Source organism: Semicossyphus pulcher, unplaced genomic scaffold (assembly GCF_022749685.1).
Source record: "Semicossyphus pulcher isolate SPU_LCO1_2020_fin unplaced genomic scaffold, fSemPul1.0.p SCAF_5, whole genome shotgun sequence".
NCBI lineage: Eukaryota > Metazoa > Chordata > Actinopteri > Labriformes > Labridae > Semicossyphus > Semicossyphus pulcher.
The window spans coordinates 17,349,574-17,367,134 of NW_027211726.1; the positions used below are offsets into that span (position 1 = coordinate 17,349,574).

The window sequence follows — 17,561 nt, forward strand, 5'->3', positions numbered from 1 at the left end:
GCTTTCTTCCTGCTGGATCACACAGGTGAGGTCGTTTTAGTCAGCTAACGAACGTTAATCCGAGGGTAAATGTAATCCGATGGTGTTAATCCTTTCACACTTCTTTTAAGAAGACTTGGGAAGAGTCCAGGAGGCTGAGGAGCAGGCGGAGTGTCCTGACGTTACTCTAACGGCCGTCACGACACAAACATTGGAGTCCCGCTACTAAAACAAGGTACCAAACTCTCAAGTTTAGCAATTTCACATTTCTCAGCCCGAATGACAGTTTAACGTTAACCTGGATAAACTTTATGTCACTTTAAGGATGCGGAGTAAACTTAAAGTGGTCTAACGGAAATGTGAGCAGGCTGGTGAAACTGGAAGGTTCACTTACTCCTACTTCTTCAGCAGGAGGTGCCAGCAGCAGAGGGAAGCTTCTCCGGGCATGAAACCTCAAGCCATTTCTTTGCGAGGAAGGAAGCGACACGATGGCAGTCTGCGGAAGGAGGAGGCAACCCAAGCTGCTGTTTTTCATCTTTGGAGTCACTTTAGTGGGATACCTCATATTTTCCAGAAACAACTCCGGGGACGTGGGCGCGACACATGTACGAGAAGACCCCCCCAGAGAAGGGAAAGTGAGAAATGAAGACCTTAAAAAGCCCGTCTACGAGAGGCCCCCCTTGGGTTTAAACACTCATGGGGAAATGGGGAAAGCCGTCAAGCTCAATCTGAAGGGAGAGGAGAAAAGGAAGGAGGAGGAAAGCATCAAAAAGCATCAGATTAACGTTTATGTCAGTGACAGACTATCTCTGCACCGCAGGCTGCCTGAGATCTGGAACCCACTGTAAGTTACTTAATAAGTTGTGTCATTGCATCAAAGAGAGAATTACTATATCTCTGTAATGAAGCTGAAAGGGGATTTCAAACACCGTAGCTTAAATCCAACTTACTTAATATTGTGTCCTTTAATGAATTCTAGTGAGTCATTTCCTGTTGGGTGTAATTTATTACGTCTGCTTGCCAAATCTGAACGTCTTCTACTCTGCTCCCTTCTTAGTACTTTATAGTGTTTGCATAGTCATTCAAGCTTAAGCTCCGAGCAATCAGCTTTTGCCTCATCATCACTGTGCAGCTAAAACCCTGTCTCACCTCCTTCTTTTGTCTCCTTTATACATTTATATCCCTAATGTAAACCGGTATAAGTCTATTTGACATAAAATCTCTCAGAGCAGCATAAACATTGTTAACAGAAAGAGAATCCATACCGATGACGAGGATGAAAACTTTTTTAACTAACACCTGTAGAATATTGTAAAAGTTCAGGCCATTCTGATTTGGTTAATGCACATGTACTTTCACCGATAAGGAGGAACCAGAACAAGTACTGGCTGTGGCACGAGACCGCCACAGTTATAAAATGTAAAGCACAAGATTACCACAGTCCAATAAATATAAATATGTTCTTTTTTTTTAGCTGCAGGGATCTGAAGTATGACTACGCGTCTCTGCCGACAACCTCCATCGTCATCGCCTTCTACAACGAGGCCTGGTCCACCCTGCTGAGGACCATTCACAGCGTGCTGGAGACTTCGCCTGACATCCTGCTGAAGGAGGTGGTGCTGGTGGACGATTACAGCGACAGAGGTACCAACAGGCGCAGACACTGAGACGGACAGACTGACGGACAGGCAGGCGGGTCGTGTAGGCCAGATTGACAGTCATGAGGGACAGAGACGTCGTTACAGGGACACACAAGGAGGCGCACGCAGACAGGTGGCAGTCAGACAGAAAGAAGGGAGATAAGAGTCTCATAGAGGGACAGGAAGGTAGTGACAGTCAGTGAAACTTAGATGCAGATAAAGGGAAATTTAATACACATCCAGATAGAGTCAAGCTGAAAATACAAGCCACTTGCAACCTACATTTTAACAGTACATTTCATGGATGTTGGTGCTTTTCTTAAGAGTCAATTTCAACGAAAGGGATTAACTCAGCACCTTGTATTCTTCGTCAACAAGTTCTCAAGTTGTGGGAAGTTGTAAATTAACCAAAGAGGGATTCATCATAGTCTGAGAGGAGCTGAGACCCTTGAAGGGAGTGGTTCAAAAACTTTGTGGCTCATGACTATTAAAATGAGGTAATGCCTGCCTCTCCCTCTGCCCCAACACTGGCTACAAAGTGGTGAACAAATACATTATGTTTTTATAGCTGATTGCTTCTTTGGCGCAAATTAAGGGGAGGCTTAAGAGACCAAAAACTATTCAGTATTAGCAATACTTAATTCAACACACAAATCCCCTGAGCGATCAAAACACAATTATTGGGTTAATGAAAGCCTGTTTAAGAGCCACGAAATAATGAGATAACTAACCTAAGCAGATTGCTTTATTTAAAAGCATCTGAGTACTGCTGCTGTGTTATTTTAGTGACAACACACCAAACAGCTCTACAGCTCAACACCCTTATTTATTTTCCGGCAGCTCATCTGAAGGATCCTTTGGAGAAATACATCGCAGGTTTGCCAAAGGTGCGTCTGGTCCGGGCAACCAAGAGGGAGGGGCTGGTGCGGGCTCGGTTGCTAGGGGCCTCCATCACCACGGGTGACGTGCTGACCTTCCTGGACTGTCACTGTGAATGTCATGAGGGCTGGTTAGAGCCGCTGCTCCACAGGTTAGAGAACCATCAAGTGGACTCCTTTTCCTAGTATTTTGCCAAAGTGTGACCTTGTGGTTTTAAATATCGTCTTTTAGCCCCGCTGAAGTGTCACAGTGTGAGGCACTGAATATCCACTAGCTCACTGAAGGAGTGCTGCTATGTTTCTGACCTAAGCTCAATATCTTTGGAGCAATCATTTTCCTCGTCTGCAGCACCCTTGACAGCTTTTTGTCTCCTCTCTTACCCAGGATCAAAGAGGAGCCAAAGGCTGTGGTGTGTCCCGTCATCGACGTGATCGACTGGAACACCTTCGAGTATTTAGGGAACTCTGGCGAACCTCAGATCGGGGGGTTTGATTGGCGGTTGGTCTTTACCTGGCACGCTGTCCCAGATTATGAACAGAAACGCCGTCGCTCGCCTGTTGATGTCATCAGGTGTGTGTGGGACAACGGAACACTGTCTGGGTTAACTTATATTAATATACGTAACCACGTGATTTATAAGATGCATTGGAAATAATTGTCTCTTTTTTTCTCCTCAGGTCCCCTACCATGGCAGGCGGTCTGTTTGCTGTGAGCAAGAACTACTTCCATTATCTGGGGACGTACGACACGGGGATGGAGGTGTGGGGAGGAGAGAACCTGGAATTCTCCTTCAGGGTAAGAAATGATGCCTCTCTGTAGGAGTTGGGTGGATAGGGTGTCGTGCTGTACAGCGTCGCTGTTACAGATGTCTCACTTGTCGCATGTATGGGGAGTAGTGACATTATTCCTCTTAGCCTTCATACACTCATCATGTTGCACTTTGTGGGGTTTTTTCAGGTGGTTGAACAAGTTAGGTTTCATGCCCTCTATAAATATTATATTTTGTTGCTTAACATCACTTGCCCCTAGACCCAAAATACATCCAAACAACCAATGACGAGCCGTTTCAGGCGACCAGCTCTTCCTCTTCCAGACATTTGACTTTTGTTCCTCCCGACCGCTCTCTGTTTTTTATTCTCTCTCTCTAAATTGCTGGTGCAACTTAGGCACACATGGCATGACAAGCCAGCTCCACCAAAAGTGAAGCCAAAACCTCTCGATCGCCCCCTGGAGGAGTGGCTGTAAGTCAAGGGAGCGCTTGATCTGATATGCAGCTGAGTTTTCTACGGGGCGGTGTTTTTAAGCATCAATCATGCAGGAAATGAAAATCGGGTTTGGGGTTAGTATTCGATCAGTTGTGCAGCTTTAGTGCATACACATACCTACACACACACGTACCTATAGCTTTAAGCAAAATAAGTACAATGCATGTTCTGCCTCCATGTTGTTGACATAAAATAAGCACAGCTTTTAGCACCACAACCCACAGCACTAAAAAGGCACGCCAGATCTGGTTTACATCAAGAATTGCATCATGTGACCACTCCTTATTCCCTGTGAAAACTGTTGTGAAAGAACAAGTGGAAACTGGCCAAAGATCCTAACACTTTAATTGCACTTAAGAATTTCAAAATCCCGACTATAAATTGCCAAAGGGGAAAGAACCAAAAATATTTCCTATCAATAAAGCTTTTTGCGAGCTTAGACAACAAGGCTGTGCTTTGTGTTGCCTGACTGAGTGATTGAATCATGGCTAAGAGGCTAACCAAATCCTCGTGGTGGTGTTATTTTTGATGTCTCTTAGATTTGGCAGTGTGGGGGCAGCCTGGAGGTCCACCCATGCTCCCACGTGGGTCATGTGTTCCCTAAAAAGGCCCCTTACTCGCGGAACAAAGCTCTGGCGAACAGCGTGAGAGCCGCAGAGGTCTGGTTGGACGAATACAAAGAGATCTACTACCATCGAAACCCCCACGCAAGACTGGTGAGTCATCAAACATGGTGTGATTGTGTGTGTTTGTGTTGAAGGTATCAAAAACGACTAAGACATATTTCAAAGCAAATCGTGACTGAATCATTTGTTTCCTTTCTGTGAAGGCAGGGTATGTTCTTTTCTACAGCTGCAATCATCACAGAACTGTAGGACTGATTAATCAATTGATTTCACACAATGTACGCACCACACACACTCACACATGCATAAAATTACATGCAATCTCCTCTGTCACAAACGACACTCTTACACACTGACTACACTCCCGCTGCGGTGTAAAAGCTCCCCTGATTAAGTGACGCGCGGGATACATGAGCGGCAGACACCCGAGGTGACAGGGCTGTCGGGGCATTCCGGTGTGTGATTACCACCTTTCCGTGTCACTCGCTGCCAACGGGTGTCACCCACCTGTCCTCGACAGAGTGAGAGCATTGCTAACCCATGGGGTGCCCTTCCTTTGTGTGTGTGTTTAAGGGGCTTGGGCTGTGTGACAGTGTAGTTAAGAGGAGAAGCCTGCTAAACACAGATCAGGTGGCTTTCATCTCCATGAGAGTAGTCAGCTTTGCCAACCTCACAGTGGCATGCCAAACCCAATAAGGCTTGTTTTAGTGTTTGAACCAGCTGGTAGAGACCGTGGTGGGAAATACAAAGATAATAATAATCTCTGTTGTTAGTGCTGCACCGATCAGGATACCGATTACCGTTTTTTAAATTAGTGAGATCTGCCGATCACCAATTGTAATTGTACTTCCATCAATGACGGCTTTAAAAATATTAAGTCGTCCTTCGGTTTGATAACTTAGAAAAGAGTGTGAATATTAACATTATGTTTTTATAGTGTGTTTAACGGACTGCCGTCTTTGCAGTGCGCCTGTGTCTGCGATCACTGCGGGTCACAGAGCGGTGACGCTGCAACACTGGAGGCAGGAGGAGCGCATGCTGCGGGGTTTCCTCCTGGTAAAGCGAGTGCTTGCATCCGTTGAGTGCATCTTGCTAACTTCTAATCTCTCCCCTGGGGTAAATGTTGCCCGACTTCTAAACTTTGGCTGAACTGGTAATTATAGCAGAGCGCGGGTTCAGCCTCGGAAACATGAGACGTTTTCTGTCCGAGGCAGAGGCACAAAACCAAATGACAATCACCTCTCGAGCAATCTCACCTGATTACGCACAAGCGAGTTTTATTTGCCTTCGCTGTCACTGCGGGAAACAAATCCTTAATCTGCTTGGTTTACGTCACACGATCGGCTGGAGTGATTGGCACTTTGAAAGGTGATCGTCCAATTTGGTTCGGTGTCTGATCGATCGCTACCTCCCTGTCTGTAGTTGCTTTGAGCAATACATTTGTCAAAATATTTTTAAACTGAGTCTCTTTGAAATAGACATTGTCAAAGTTCTCCTTGTTTGACCCTTCAGGATCAGTGAGTCTCTACCTCCACTCTTAGTCTTGCTTCGGCTCTAGGCCCACAATCTTGGTAACTTGAGTCTGTCAAGTACATTAACCGTTAATTAGAATATTTCAGGTAGGGTTATGAATCAGTGGGAAACAAATGAACTGGATTGTAACGCATCATTCTCATCGATCTGTATTGTCATTGGACTGCTAGTTACTCTTATGTACGTACTGTCGTGGCAAACAGATCATCATGTGTCATGCTGCAATGCTGCTGAGCCTGTCCTCCAGCAGAGACGGTGTGGTGAGCAGAGCAAACCGGAGACTTTGATCTTCCCTGCACTATAACTCGCTAATCATTATCACTGGTGTGTGTGTGTGTGTGTGTGTGTGTGTGTGTGTGTGTGTGTGTGTGTGTGTGTGTGTGTGTGTGTGTGTGTGTGTGTGTGTGTGTGTGTGTGTGTGTGTGTGTGTGTATGTGTATGTGTATGTGTATGTGTGTGTGTGTGTGTGTGTGTGTGTGTGTGTGTTTACAGTATTTACACAAGTGCGTACAAAGTTGTACTTCTACAGCCACTTAAATGGATTGCTTGATCCTCTTTCTCTTGCTGAAATAGGATGTAGGAGCGATTTAATCTGAAGTGCTGTTTGATGCCTAAAGGAATGTAAGTGTGTAGAGTTATGAAACAACTATAGATGGTGCTATTGTATACCATTTCAGCACAAGTGATGCTGTGTTACACTGCAGCTGTATGACGCTGACTGCATGAAGAGCGTACACACATGAGAGCATATGTTCTTATACCAGTTGCTCCTGATAATCGCTTTAAATTTAGGGGCCAAATGACATGGTGCAACTTTTGTTTGTGGTTCCAGGAGGCCTATGGAGACGTGACAGAGCGGAGGAAGCTCAGAGAGAACCTGGGCTGTAAAAGCTTCAAGTGGTACCTGGATAACATTTTCCCCGAAATTCACGTCCCAGACGATCTGCCAGGCATGTTCGGAATGGTGAGAATCTTGGTCGCTCTTTGTCATATTGAAATAACCTTTACGATAAATACGATAGGGTTAACTTTGGCGTTCATTTCCTCATCGATATTTGAATGTCTGTAAGGTATATTTTGTCAGCACCTGATCTGTTGATGCCTTTTTTCACGTTCCAGCTGAAGAATCAGGGCATGAAAGGCTATTGTTTCGACTACAACCCGTCAAATGAAAACACCATGGTGGGCGAACGGATCACCCTTTACCAGTGTCATGGCATGGGTCAGAACCAGGTAACGCAAGTCCGTCTTTAAAGCCATGAGCCATAAAGTATGTCTTCTTTTCAATTCAGTCTGTTGTATTATGCTGGCAGTTAAAAAGCCCATTTAAGAGTGGAACACAAAGGTACATTTTGTCATTTCCTTTCCTTTATTACAGGGTTTCTGTTCACCTTAGACAGCAGTTATCATGATCCTCAATAGCTGCTAAGACTCATTCAAAGCAATACAATCATCTGAGTCCACAGTGGACCTCAAGGGTTTATAGCTGTAATCTTACAAATCTGGGAATAATGGACTGGGTTCACCTTTCCCAGGCTGCAAAATGATACGCTCCCCTTGTTGATACAAAGGAGTGTGTTTCCCAGCACCTGTATACTCGGCGGTTGACAGAAAGCACTGTGAAATTTACCACTGTGATTCCTGCAGCCCTCTGTGGACGCACACTTATGTTGTCTCTGCTGGAAGTTAGCTCAGCAGTGCTTGTGTTGTGTGCCTCTAGGGATTGTTCTGCATGTTGCAGAAAAATATTCACCTCACACTTTCATTCATAGTCTGCGCACACACCAGCAGCCTGTGTGTGTGTGTGTGGGTGTGTGGGTGTTCACAACATGCCATCTCTCAGAACACTCTGTCCTTTTGCTTTGATACTGCATATCTTCTTCCTCTGAGTCACAAATATAAATGCATACATACATATGCATGCCAGATTCTCTTTCTGTGACTGAAATGACACTCCTCTGTTTAACTGAGATATTGCAAAGTTGTCTGTGCATCAATATAAAGTACAACAATAGACACTTGTGGAAAAAAACGTGACTTTTTTTGTTGCTTTCTCTCCTTCCTCAGTTCTTCGAATACTCCAAGAGTGGAGAGATCCGCTATAACACAAGGTCACCTGCTGGATGCATCCAGGGTGACAACATCAGCACCTACCTGACGGTCCAGCTGTGCAGAAAACGAGGGCAACCTATACCTGTAGATCAGAAATTTGTCCTCCGAAAGGTAAAGTGTATACTTCTGGTTTAGCTGCATCTGTTGACTCCAGATTAGAGATAGACCGATATGGTTTTTTCAGGGCCGATACCGATACCGATTATTAGTAGTCAAGGAGGCCGATAACCGATATTTGGAGCCGATATTCATTTGCAGTAAAAGTGAAAATATTGGCGTCAAAATTTTGAATAATACAAACGCCAACACTTAACTTTGTTTAAATGCCTTTAAGCATATGTATATATATATAAGTATGTATATAAGCACAAACAAACAAACAAAAAGCGCAGGGAGTTCCCAGGGTCAGCAGCATCTCTTATAAAGTTAACTGAACATTTAAATAAATAAATAAATAACTTCCTGAAGTTTTATTAAGTAAATAAAACAAAGTTGAATAAAATTTGCAAAGAAATTAACTTTTTCTCCTCTCCGCCGTGTGTGTGAGCACTCTGCACTCTTAACGGCCATCGGATAAAAAAATAAAAAAATAAAAAAAAAATAATGGCAGATGCCGATATGCGTCAAAATGCAGAATATCAGCGCCGATAATCGGTCGATCCCTACTCCAGATGTAACCAAAGATGAAGCGTGTGTGTGGTGAGACACTGGTGAAGGAGTAATGGACAGGAAGTGGCAGTGAAAGTGTAGGACAAACCTTATCTGGGAGCGATCGAGCATGTTGTGTTGTATCTGATTTGAGGTCCACTAAACCCTTTAGCATACAAGGGTGGAAGGAAATATAAACGTAGTCATACTTCTTTTTATTTTTTAATTTACATTGCATAAAAGGAAACTGTAGTGACAACTTAAAATAACAGTCCCCTTTGTCACTCTTGCACAGAGGTGTGGTGTACAGAAGTGAAAGTTACTTAGTTACTTTCCCAGCCTGCTGATTTTTATAATAAACACATTTAATAAATAAAATGAAACTTCAAACCTGGGCCCTATGTTTACATGTTTTAGTGTCAAAATGATGAGAGATGGACCTTTTGTTAAAGATTAAGATCCTTTGTTTAACCAGAAACAGCAGTTATAAAGCTCTCTTCATAGCCACCAGACTCCTTTGACAAAAACAGTAATTTTACTTCGCAGAACAAAGGAGTTCTGATGGTCTACCGCCGCCTCGATCACTTAGTTTGTTTGTGTTATTGTGTGGCGTTTTAAAGGGTTAGTTTAATCCGAACTAACGTGTTACAACGTAATGTAACGAGGCAGCGGTAGACCAGCAAGTCCTGTGTTCTGCGAGGTAAAATGACTGTTTTTTATAATGGAGTCTGTTGGCTTTGAAGAGAGAGATCTAACGGCTGTTTCTGGTTAAAGGGCGGCTGTGGTTCAGTGGTAGAGTCGGTCATCTCTCAATTGGATGGTCGGGGGTTCGATCCCTGACTGCTACAGTGTCCTTGGGCAAGACACTGAACCCCAAAATTGCTCCTGGTGGCATAGCCATTGGGTATGAATGGGCACACATCTGATTGGAGATCGGCACTCTGACCTTAGTGTGTGAATGTGTGTGTGAATGGGTGAATGTGGCATGTAGTGTAAAAGCAGCTTTGAGTGGTCGGAGGACTAGAAAAGCGCTATGCAAGTACAGTCCATTTAAACATCTAAAGAAAAACTTCCTTCAGTCTGTGTCAAAGGTGGCATTCCATCCGAACTCTCTTCTGTCCCATTCATTGTTCACTCACATTATGCATCAGGCTTGGGTAGTTGATATGATGCATTTGATTGGTGTCTGGTCCAAGTCAGTTTTCCTTCTAGCTCGCAATATCCATAAATACATATTGTACTCAGTAACAGATGGATGTACACATTTTTAGCTGCGCTTTACAACAGCAGGATCAATTGATGATAGCAGGACAAATCATGCACTATATCTCTATCAATCTGCTGGATAAACACAAATGATATAGATATGAGATAAAGATGAAATATAATTAAAGTAAAGACTATATGACAAACAACTGAAAGAAATTCAAATGAGGCACAATATGTTATAATTAACCAGATTTTCTCTATGGCTCTTATAGAAACTCTCAGTGCTGTACTGCCTCTAACTCACACAACTTTATGCCGTAGATACACTGCAGGTGTAGCCGGTATAAAGATCCAGTCAGCTGCACCTTTTTCTTTGTAAATTGTGGACATACATTCAATATGGCCTAAAAAAGTCAGCTTGTAAGAGGTTGATTAGGCAGGGTAGCAAAGCAAGTGCTTTTCCTCCTCCGCTACGAGTGGTAATGCATATATAATTATAATAAAACAAAAACAAAGAAACCACACAGCTTTCGAATATTGATTTGGACATCAATTACCGTGGCAATAGAAGAAGAAGCTTCAAAGCATTCGGGTCACACCTTGCTAATACTAAAAATGTAAATCACAGAGAATTAGCGAGCTGGGTATTCACCGCACAGTGCTGCCACTTGTTTAGCATGTGTTCAGTGTAGTCACAGCACACTAATGTCAACCACACCATCTAAATGACCCAAGAGGGACAGAACGGTTAGAACAAGGGCACGAGGAGCAGAAGAGGAGGGAATTGGATATTAAAGGGAAGGAGAGAGAAGGTTAAATGAGCTAACATGCTAAAAGGGGTGGCTCAATTAGGGCAGAAGATTATTATTCAGGCAATAAGCTTAGAGATATTGTAAAGCTAATATCACTTTACTTAGCAGTCGTCTGTCACTTTAAACCTGTATTTGTGTAGCGCTAATAGCTAGCTCATAACTATAATGTTTCAGTATTATGATATAATTTATCTTTATAACATATCTTTTCCACTTTCCAGGACGGGGGGCTTTATCATATGGCCAGCAAGAAGTGTGTTCAGGCGATGGACAAGATGGACAACGGGAAGCCAGGCCCCTCACTCCAACCCTGCTCTGACAGCCCTCTCCAAAAGTGGGTCTTTCAGGAGCGAAGCTAACGGTATCAACGCGGAAAATATCCACAGATAGGTTTTTCTTTCAGGGTCGATATCCTGACGAGGGACGAAGGTGGATTGAATTTCTAAATGTTGCCTTAAAGGAGCACAAAGGAGGAAGCTTCTGTGCTGAACACTTGCACTTTTTTTGCCAGCTGGATTTAACGGACCAATAGTAAATGATAGTGGTAACTATACTGATGAAGTACTTTGTAGATATAAATGGGAATTGTTTTTTCTTGGACACGGTTGCTGGGAGACAGGGGCCTACTGGAATATGTGTACTTCTTCTAATCATGACAATGCTGAAACTCAAACCTGCAAAATGCTCACTTTTCTCATTTTTCCCTTTCCCAGCTCCACATCTGTTGCAATCTGTAAGAATGAAAAACTTGGAGCCTATCGTGAGCTAGTGGCTGACATCACAGTGATGTTTCCGTCTTCTCCTGTAGAGGGGGCTAACGCTCCTTCCTCTCTGCAGCTTTCCTTTCCTTCACTGTGTTCTCTATTTGTCGAGAGAAAGTGGGACAAATCTTCAGGTATTTTGTCGAGAATATTTGCAGGCGTGCTTGCTTCTCTTACGCACAGTGGCTTATAAGAAAGCCTTAGATCACCGGCATTATGCAAGTACCTCTTCAACTTAATCACCAAACTACTGATAACAGGAGAAACTCCAGTCTTATTCCATTTCCTCGACTCAAGTCATTTTATTATGCAAATTTGACTGAAGAAAAATGACGGTCATTTCTCGACTACTTTTTGTAATATTTCTCCCTCTCTGTAAATGATGTGAAGCTTCAAAGGACTAAATCACAGCCATATTTTAGGGATTTAAGTCATTTGATGTCAAATATGTTGTTTTAAATGATGCAGACGAATTCCAACTTTAGTCCTGAATAATTTGGACATATTCACTTAATGCTGGATACGTGCAAATGCTTAAGCACTTAAATTGCAAGAATAGGATCTTATGCCCATTGCTCATTTCCATGACAAGTGCCTGATACACTCTGATATATTGAATGTATGTTCTGTCACAGAAGGAGACAGAAAGAGAACAGTCATTAGAGTTGTGATAAAGCATCTTCACACTTACCATATCCGTTCTCTGCTGAGAATTCACAATGCGCAGCCAATAAGGTGTTCCCTCGAGTGTTCATACATTACTCCGGTGGGCTGTGCTGATTTGAGCACACTCCCTCTTGTTTCCATCCATCAGATCAGACAACTATAGATCCCTCTGCTCGGAGCTGCGGTCACTTGTGGCTGTTCCTCAGGCTATGCTGAGGGGCCGAGGGAGACGCAGCGGAGGCGTAGACAGTCGTTTGGTGTCTCCAGAGTGCCGGGATGCCAGATGGCTTCCTGATTGATTTTCTGGTCCTCTCCCAATTCTTTATCAGCACCTCTCCCTCTCGTTGTGTCAGAGGTGTGCAGAGGAGGACTTATCTTTTGGACTCAGGCCAGCCAAATCCTCCTCACATGAGCACTTGTTACTCGTGGGTTTGAGGTTTGATTTATGGATCGGAGTCGACTGGAGTACAGTTTTTGACAGCGGGAGCAGATAATGGAGGAGACTGAATGAAGCAATTTGTGACCTCTTCCTTACCATTAACCTTCACAGGCGGCTGGCCCATCGGCCTCAGAGGAGCTCTGTTAGGAATTGACGTCCATAGACGATCGGACTGATATCGATTTTTGCTATTGATTCAAAATGTAAACTCACAATAAGATAAATGGGAGGTGGAAAAAGATCATTTTGCCAGAAGCGCAGCGGGGACTCGGCAGAATCCGGATCCCTTTATTTGCCAAATATAATAAATGTACAGTCGTGTGTAAAGGTGATGATGTAGCAGGAACATGGTAACATCTGTGCCTATGTAGCACAAGCCTTACGGGAGATGTGCTTTTTGTGCCACTCTTGCATTGTGTGAACATCGGGAAAGAGCATCATGGGATATCTATAGCTTTTGTAGCATGAAGTGAAAGCACGAAATAGTTCCAAGCACATTGAAATATAGCCATAAAAAGTGAGATTAAAGTTCCCAATTGCTTTTGCCGGCATACATGATTGTGTAGACGATGCGTAGTGTAGGTGAAATGGACCAAATGGCCAGTAGGAAGATTATGGTGAGCTCCACAGAGGGCAGGGAGGGGCAGCTGTTTGGGATTAAGTGAATGTTTTGGGAGATGATGCTAAAAGGGCTCATGTGTATGGTGATACTGAGCAACTAATGCCTACAAAAAGTAGAGGAACAGGTTGTTTGTAGGTGAGCTTGCCGACTCCGATAAGATCCCCTGATTTAGTTTTTTAAGATTTTTTTTATTTTAGAGAGAGGACAGTGGATAGTGGCGGAAATGGGGGAAGAGAGAGTGGGGATGACAAGGAGCAAAGGGCCAAGGGCCGGGAGTTGAACCTGGGGCTGCCGCATCGAGGACTATATGTCGCCTCTGTATATGGTCGCTGATTTAACCGCTGAGCTAAACCGGCGCCCAAGATCCCCTGATTTAAGACTGACAAAAGCTGCTTCACTGTCCACTTCACTGGATTAGGCGAAATAGCACTTTTAATACAGTGCTCATGCTTTATGTATTGAACACTCTGTTAGACTATCACTTTGTGTCTTTAGCCTTGAGTGCAGTTGAAAGGCTCTGTTCTGTTATTAAAGGGGGTTATTTATTGTCCCTATCCCTACACTGCCATGTGTTATTCCAGACATGTCCTACATAGTAAAGATGCTGGCTATGTTTTATTGTATGCTAACGTGATACGGTTGCACCTAAATTGATGATCGAGGATTAAATATATGTGGCAGATCATTAAGCGCTTTTATATCAACCCAAATTGTGTCGTAAAATCTCAATATTCCAGGAATCTGTTGGAGCACTTGAACCTGTACAGTGGCTGATAGCACTGTCACCCGACACTAATGGAAGATGCAGAGCTGCTGTGCAATGACATGCACACATCCTCTGTTTATAAAGGTAAACAGATAATTAAGTAAGTGGTAAAAATGCACAAATAATGCTGGAATTTAACACTATGTAAGGTGTGTTAATGCTGGCGGTAACTCAAGTGGCCTTATTAGTTAATAGGAGAGTGAAGGAAATGGTTAACTATATTTTTGTATTTGATAGTGTACCTGTTTAACTGTCAAATAAGTAAACAAAAATATGATACTGAATTTTGTTTTTGCCTGTTCTTCATTTTTGTTTTATGTCTTTAAAATGTGCATCAATATTTACAAAATGAATTTATGTTTTGAACTCTTAGCTATTTAGCTGTGACTCACCTGCATCCACAGTAAAAAAAAAAAACCATCCAGGCTATCACCCACATTTAACCGTGATGGAGACGTGAATCAAGATGCTCAGAGGGTAATGAGAGAAGAAAATGAGAGATAGAAAAGGGGAAGAGGGGGAGGGGGTGAGTTTTCCAACCATATCTGATTGGTTTGATCACCAGCTGCGGAGTGAGATGGTGAAATGTCGCGGCTGCGCCAAGTCGCTCTGCCCCCCCCCCCCTTGGTGTTGGTGCTCTGCCCCGCAGTCAGTCCCGATTACTCACCGGTGATGCTGTGCTGTTTGTCTCACAGACTCCTGAGTGTGTGTGTGGGCCAGGTCTTGGTGACATAGACATGGTGGGTGCATGCTTTAGACTTTAAAACTATTGCTTTAAAAATATAAGAAAATCTCTATGATCGTCTGGAACATTTTTACTCGACATGAGACGAGCTGGTTTCCCTCTCGAGCAGGCTGACATGCTCTGATGGAAAACTTGTCAGAAAATCTTCAAATTCTGACAAACTCGGCTGCTTCCTCGGAAAAATAAGACGCACTGCAGACGGCTGTGATGCTGCTTCCTCCAGAACCGGTCTAATCTTCTGCGTGCTTCCCTGTGAGATGCGCAGAAGAGAATAATGCCATAAAATATCCCCAAATTCGGTCCATGGAAACATTGTCGCAATCTCCGCACACAGTGTCGGCCTCCTTTTTGATCTGCTGTGGCATTCATGCAGCACTTCTGTCTCCCTCACCCCATATGTGTCTTTAATGATAATGCAAAACAAGACTCCCCATGGCGCGAGTCTTTGGAGATGCTCAGGCTTCAGTTGTCAGGGAGCGAGAGGAGGAGCGCACACACACACACACACACACACTGACAGGAGGCCATTTCCACACTGCATGTCTGTTCGGTTTATGTAATCCCCAATACCCAGAGCAGCTCAGGAGCAGTGGCTGTTGGCTGCATACATTAGATGACACACTTTTCACTTTCAGGAGGGACTCCAGACGGTGCAGTAAACATGTGAGGCCTAGATACAGAGATAGCTTTGCTTTTCATGCAGCGGCGTAGCCTGGCATCTCATGAGGTGGATCATGTACAGAAGAAAGCAGTAAGGCTTCCCTGAAGTTTGTACATTTGTTAAAAGATCCAGTTTATCGGTTGTGTCTGAGCAATACGGCAGTTTTAGTTGCTGAATCATGTGTCATTTCCACTTGGCAGAACTCGTTCATTTTTTTTCCAGGAAGCAAAGGAAAGATATAAAGGGGAATTAACCTTGTCAGCGGCAGGCTTTCGGAATAGTAAGAGCAACTGTGAAAAGTAAGTCACAACTTTTAATGGATTCAGATGTAAAGAAAGGGGGAGAGATGGCGAGGAGCAAGTGTTAGATATGAATTCAAGGTTTTTACAGTGGAGTGCAGTGATGTGAAACACAAGTCGAGCAAAGTAAGCATGGAAAGAATATTCTGATACACATGATGCTCTCAGAATTTGAAAGCCAATCCAAGTCCGTCAAACAGGCCAATTCAGCATCAAAGGCGCCTTAGTTGTTAGCCCCTCTGTTTTTCCAGTAGTATTAGACCTGAGAAATGTCAAGCAACATTGTCCATCCATCCGTCCCACTCCCTAGCAACATTTTCCAGCTCCTCCTGGGGGATCCCAATGCGCACCCAAGCCAGGTGGGATATATAATCCCTTCAGCGGGCTCTGGGTCCACCCCAGGGTCTCCTCCCAGTTGGACGTGCCCGGAAAACCTCCACGGGGAGGCGTCCAGGAGTCATCCTAATCAAATGCCTGAACAACCTCAACTGGCTCCTTTCGATGCGAAGGAGTAGCGGTTCTACACCGATCTCCCTCCGGATGTCTGAGCTCCTTTAACTATCTCTAAGGCTGAGCCCAAAGTTTGATTGGGAATATTCGATTTGACAGCCACATTATTTGAAAAGAGTGAGATCCTGTGTAATCCACAATCACCTGCATAATCAGAGTGCAGCTGTAAGTAGGCCAGTTCTTTGTTAGACATCACCTGACTAGTCCTTGATGAGTCACTTGCTCAGACATGTTACACAGATGATCCTGACCACAGGCACTCTGTTGCAGACTCAGGAATACAACAGTCATTTTAGATTTGCCACCATCCTCTACTTTGTCCGATTCTTAATTTTTGTGAGTCAAGTCAGCTGATCGCTCGATTCATCACTTTTGTCCAAACCTTGTCGAACGGTGCCATGAAATTGGAAACTGATATTCACAGTTCCCAGAGGATGACTCCTGATACCCTTGCATTTCTCAGAGCCATCAGACATATTTCTTGTTGCCAACATCTACAATATTGTGGGATCAAAAATGTTTCCTTAACTTTCCCTGTAGTGCTCTCAAGATCAAGACGAGTCTAACACTTCGATTTATGACCAAATATGACCGACATCCCGTAACTGAAAATGGCTAATGTTAGCATGCTGACATAACATTGATGATTTGACACGTACCACTTACCTAAACATTGTTGCAGACCAAGTACATCCCGCCATGGAAATGGCAGTGGCCTCTTTCAGCAGGATGATGCGCCCTGCCACGCTGCAGTAATTGTTCAGGAATGGTTTGAGAAACACGACGACAAGTTCAAGGTGTTGCCTTGGCTTCCAAATTCAATCGAGCATCCGTGGGATGTGCTGGACAAACAAGTCCGATCCATGGAGGCCCCACCTCACGACTTACAGGACTTAAAGATCTGCTGCTAACGTCTTGGTGCCAGATACCTCAGCACACCTTCAGAGGTCTAGTGGAGTCCATGCCTCGACGGGTCAGGGCTGTTTTGGCGACAAAAGTGGGAGCAACACAATATTAGGTCATAATGTTATGGCTGATCTGTGTACATCAATGGGTAAATAAAATTCTTACTACATCTTACAACATCCTGTCATCTTTAACATGTTGCCATGCTAGCTGATGCTGCCAGATTTAAGAGCATGTTTCTTGTTGTGTTGGAGTCGTAGTCTTAGATGCTTAAGGGGCCTCATTTACAAGGGAGCAATTTTCTGTTTCTGCTCAATAAATTGATGAAGTAACTCGCAAGGTTTTGGATCCATGAATCATCTATTTTAAGGGCTTTGTTTTCTAGAACAAAAAGACCCTTTTGCACTTGACGCATTGGACTTTAAATAGCTACATTTGAAGTGCATTTGAAGACGTTTTGTTGCTGGTTTTGCTGCTTTGTTA

At 43.7% G+C, this 17,561-nt stretch overlaps 1 protein-coding gene across 1 annotated transcript; it reads left to right on the top strand.

The window, feature by feature from the left end:
• Positions 1–322: 322 nt before the first annotated feature.
• galnt12 (UDP-N-acetyl-alpha-D-galactosamine:polypeptide N-acetylgalactosaminyltransferase 12) lies at positions 323–14,165 on the top strand. The gene is made up of 10 exons (XM_069681614.1): positions 323–823; positions 1,454–1,623; positions 2,460–2,649; positions 2,883–3,068; positions 3,176–3,293; positions 4,303–4,479; positions 6,755–6,886; positions 7,042–7,155; positions 7,990–8,145; positions 10,925–14,165. The coding sequence occupies exons 1-10, from the start codon at positions 468–470 to the stop codon at positions 11,060–11,062; spliced, it is 1,737 nt and encodes a 578-aa protein (XP_069537715.1). The 5' UTR covers positions 323–467; the 3' UTR covers positions 11,063–14,165.
• Positions 14,166–17,561: the final 3,396 nt, after the last annotated feature.

Coding starts and splice junctions, on each gene's coding strand:
- galnt12 (XM_069681614.1), top strand. CDS start 468: ATGGCAGTCTGCGGAAGGAGGAGGCAACCCAAGCTGCTGTTTTTCATC. Junction 1,624..2,459: donor GGACGATTACAGCGACAGAG/GTACCAACAGGC, acceptor ATTTTCCGGCAG/CTCATCTGAAGGATCCTTTG. Junction 6,887..7,041: donor TGCCAGGCATGTTCGGAATG/GTGAGAATCTTG, acceptor TTCACGTTCCAG/CTGAAGAATCAGGGCATGAA.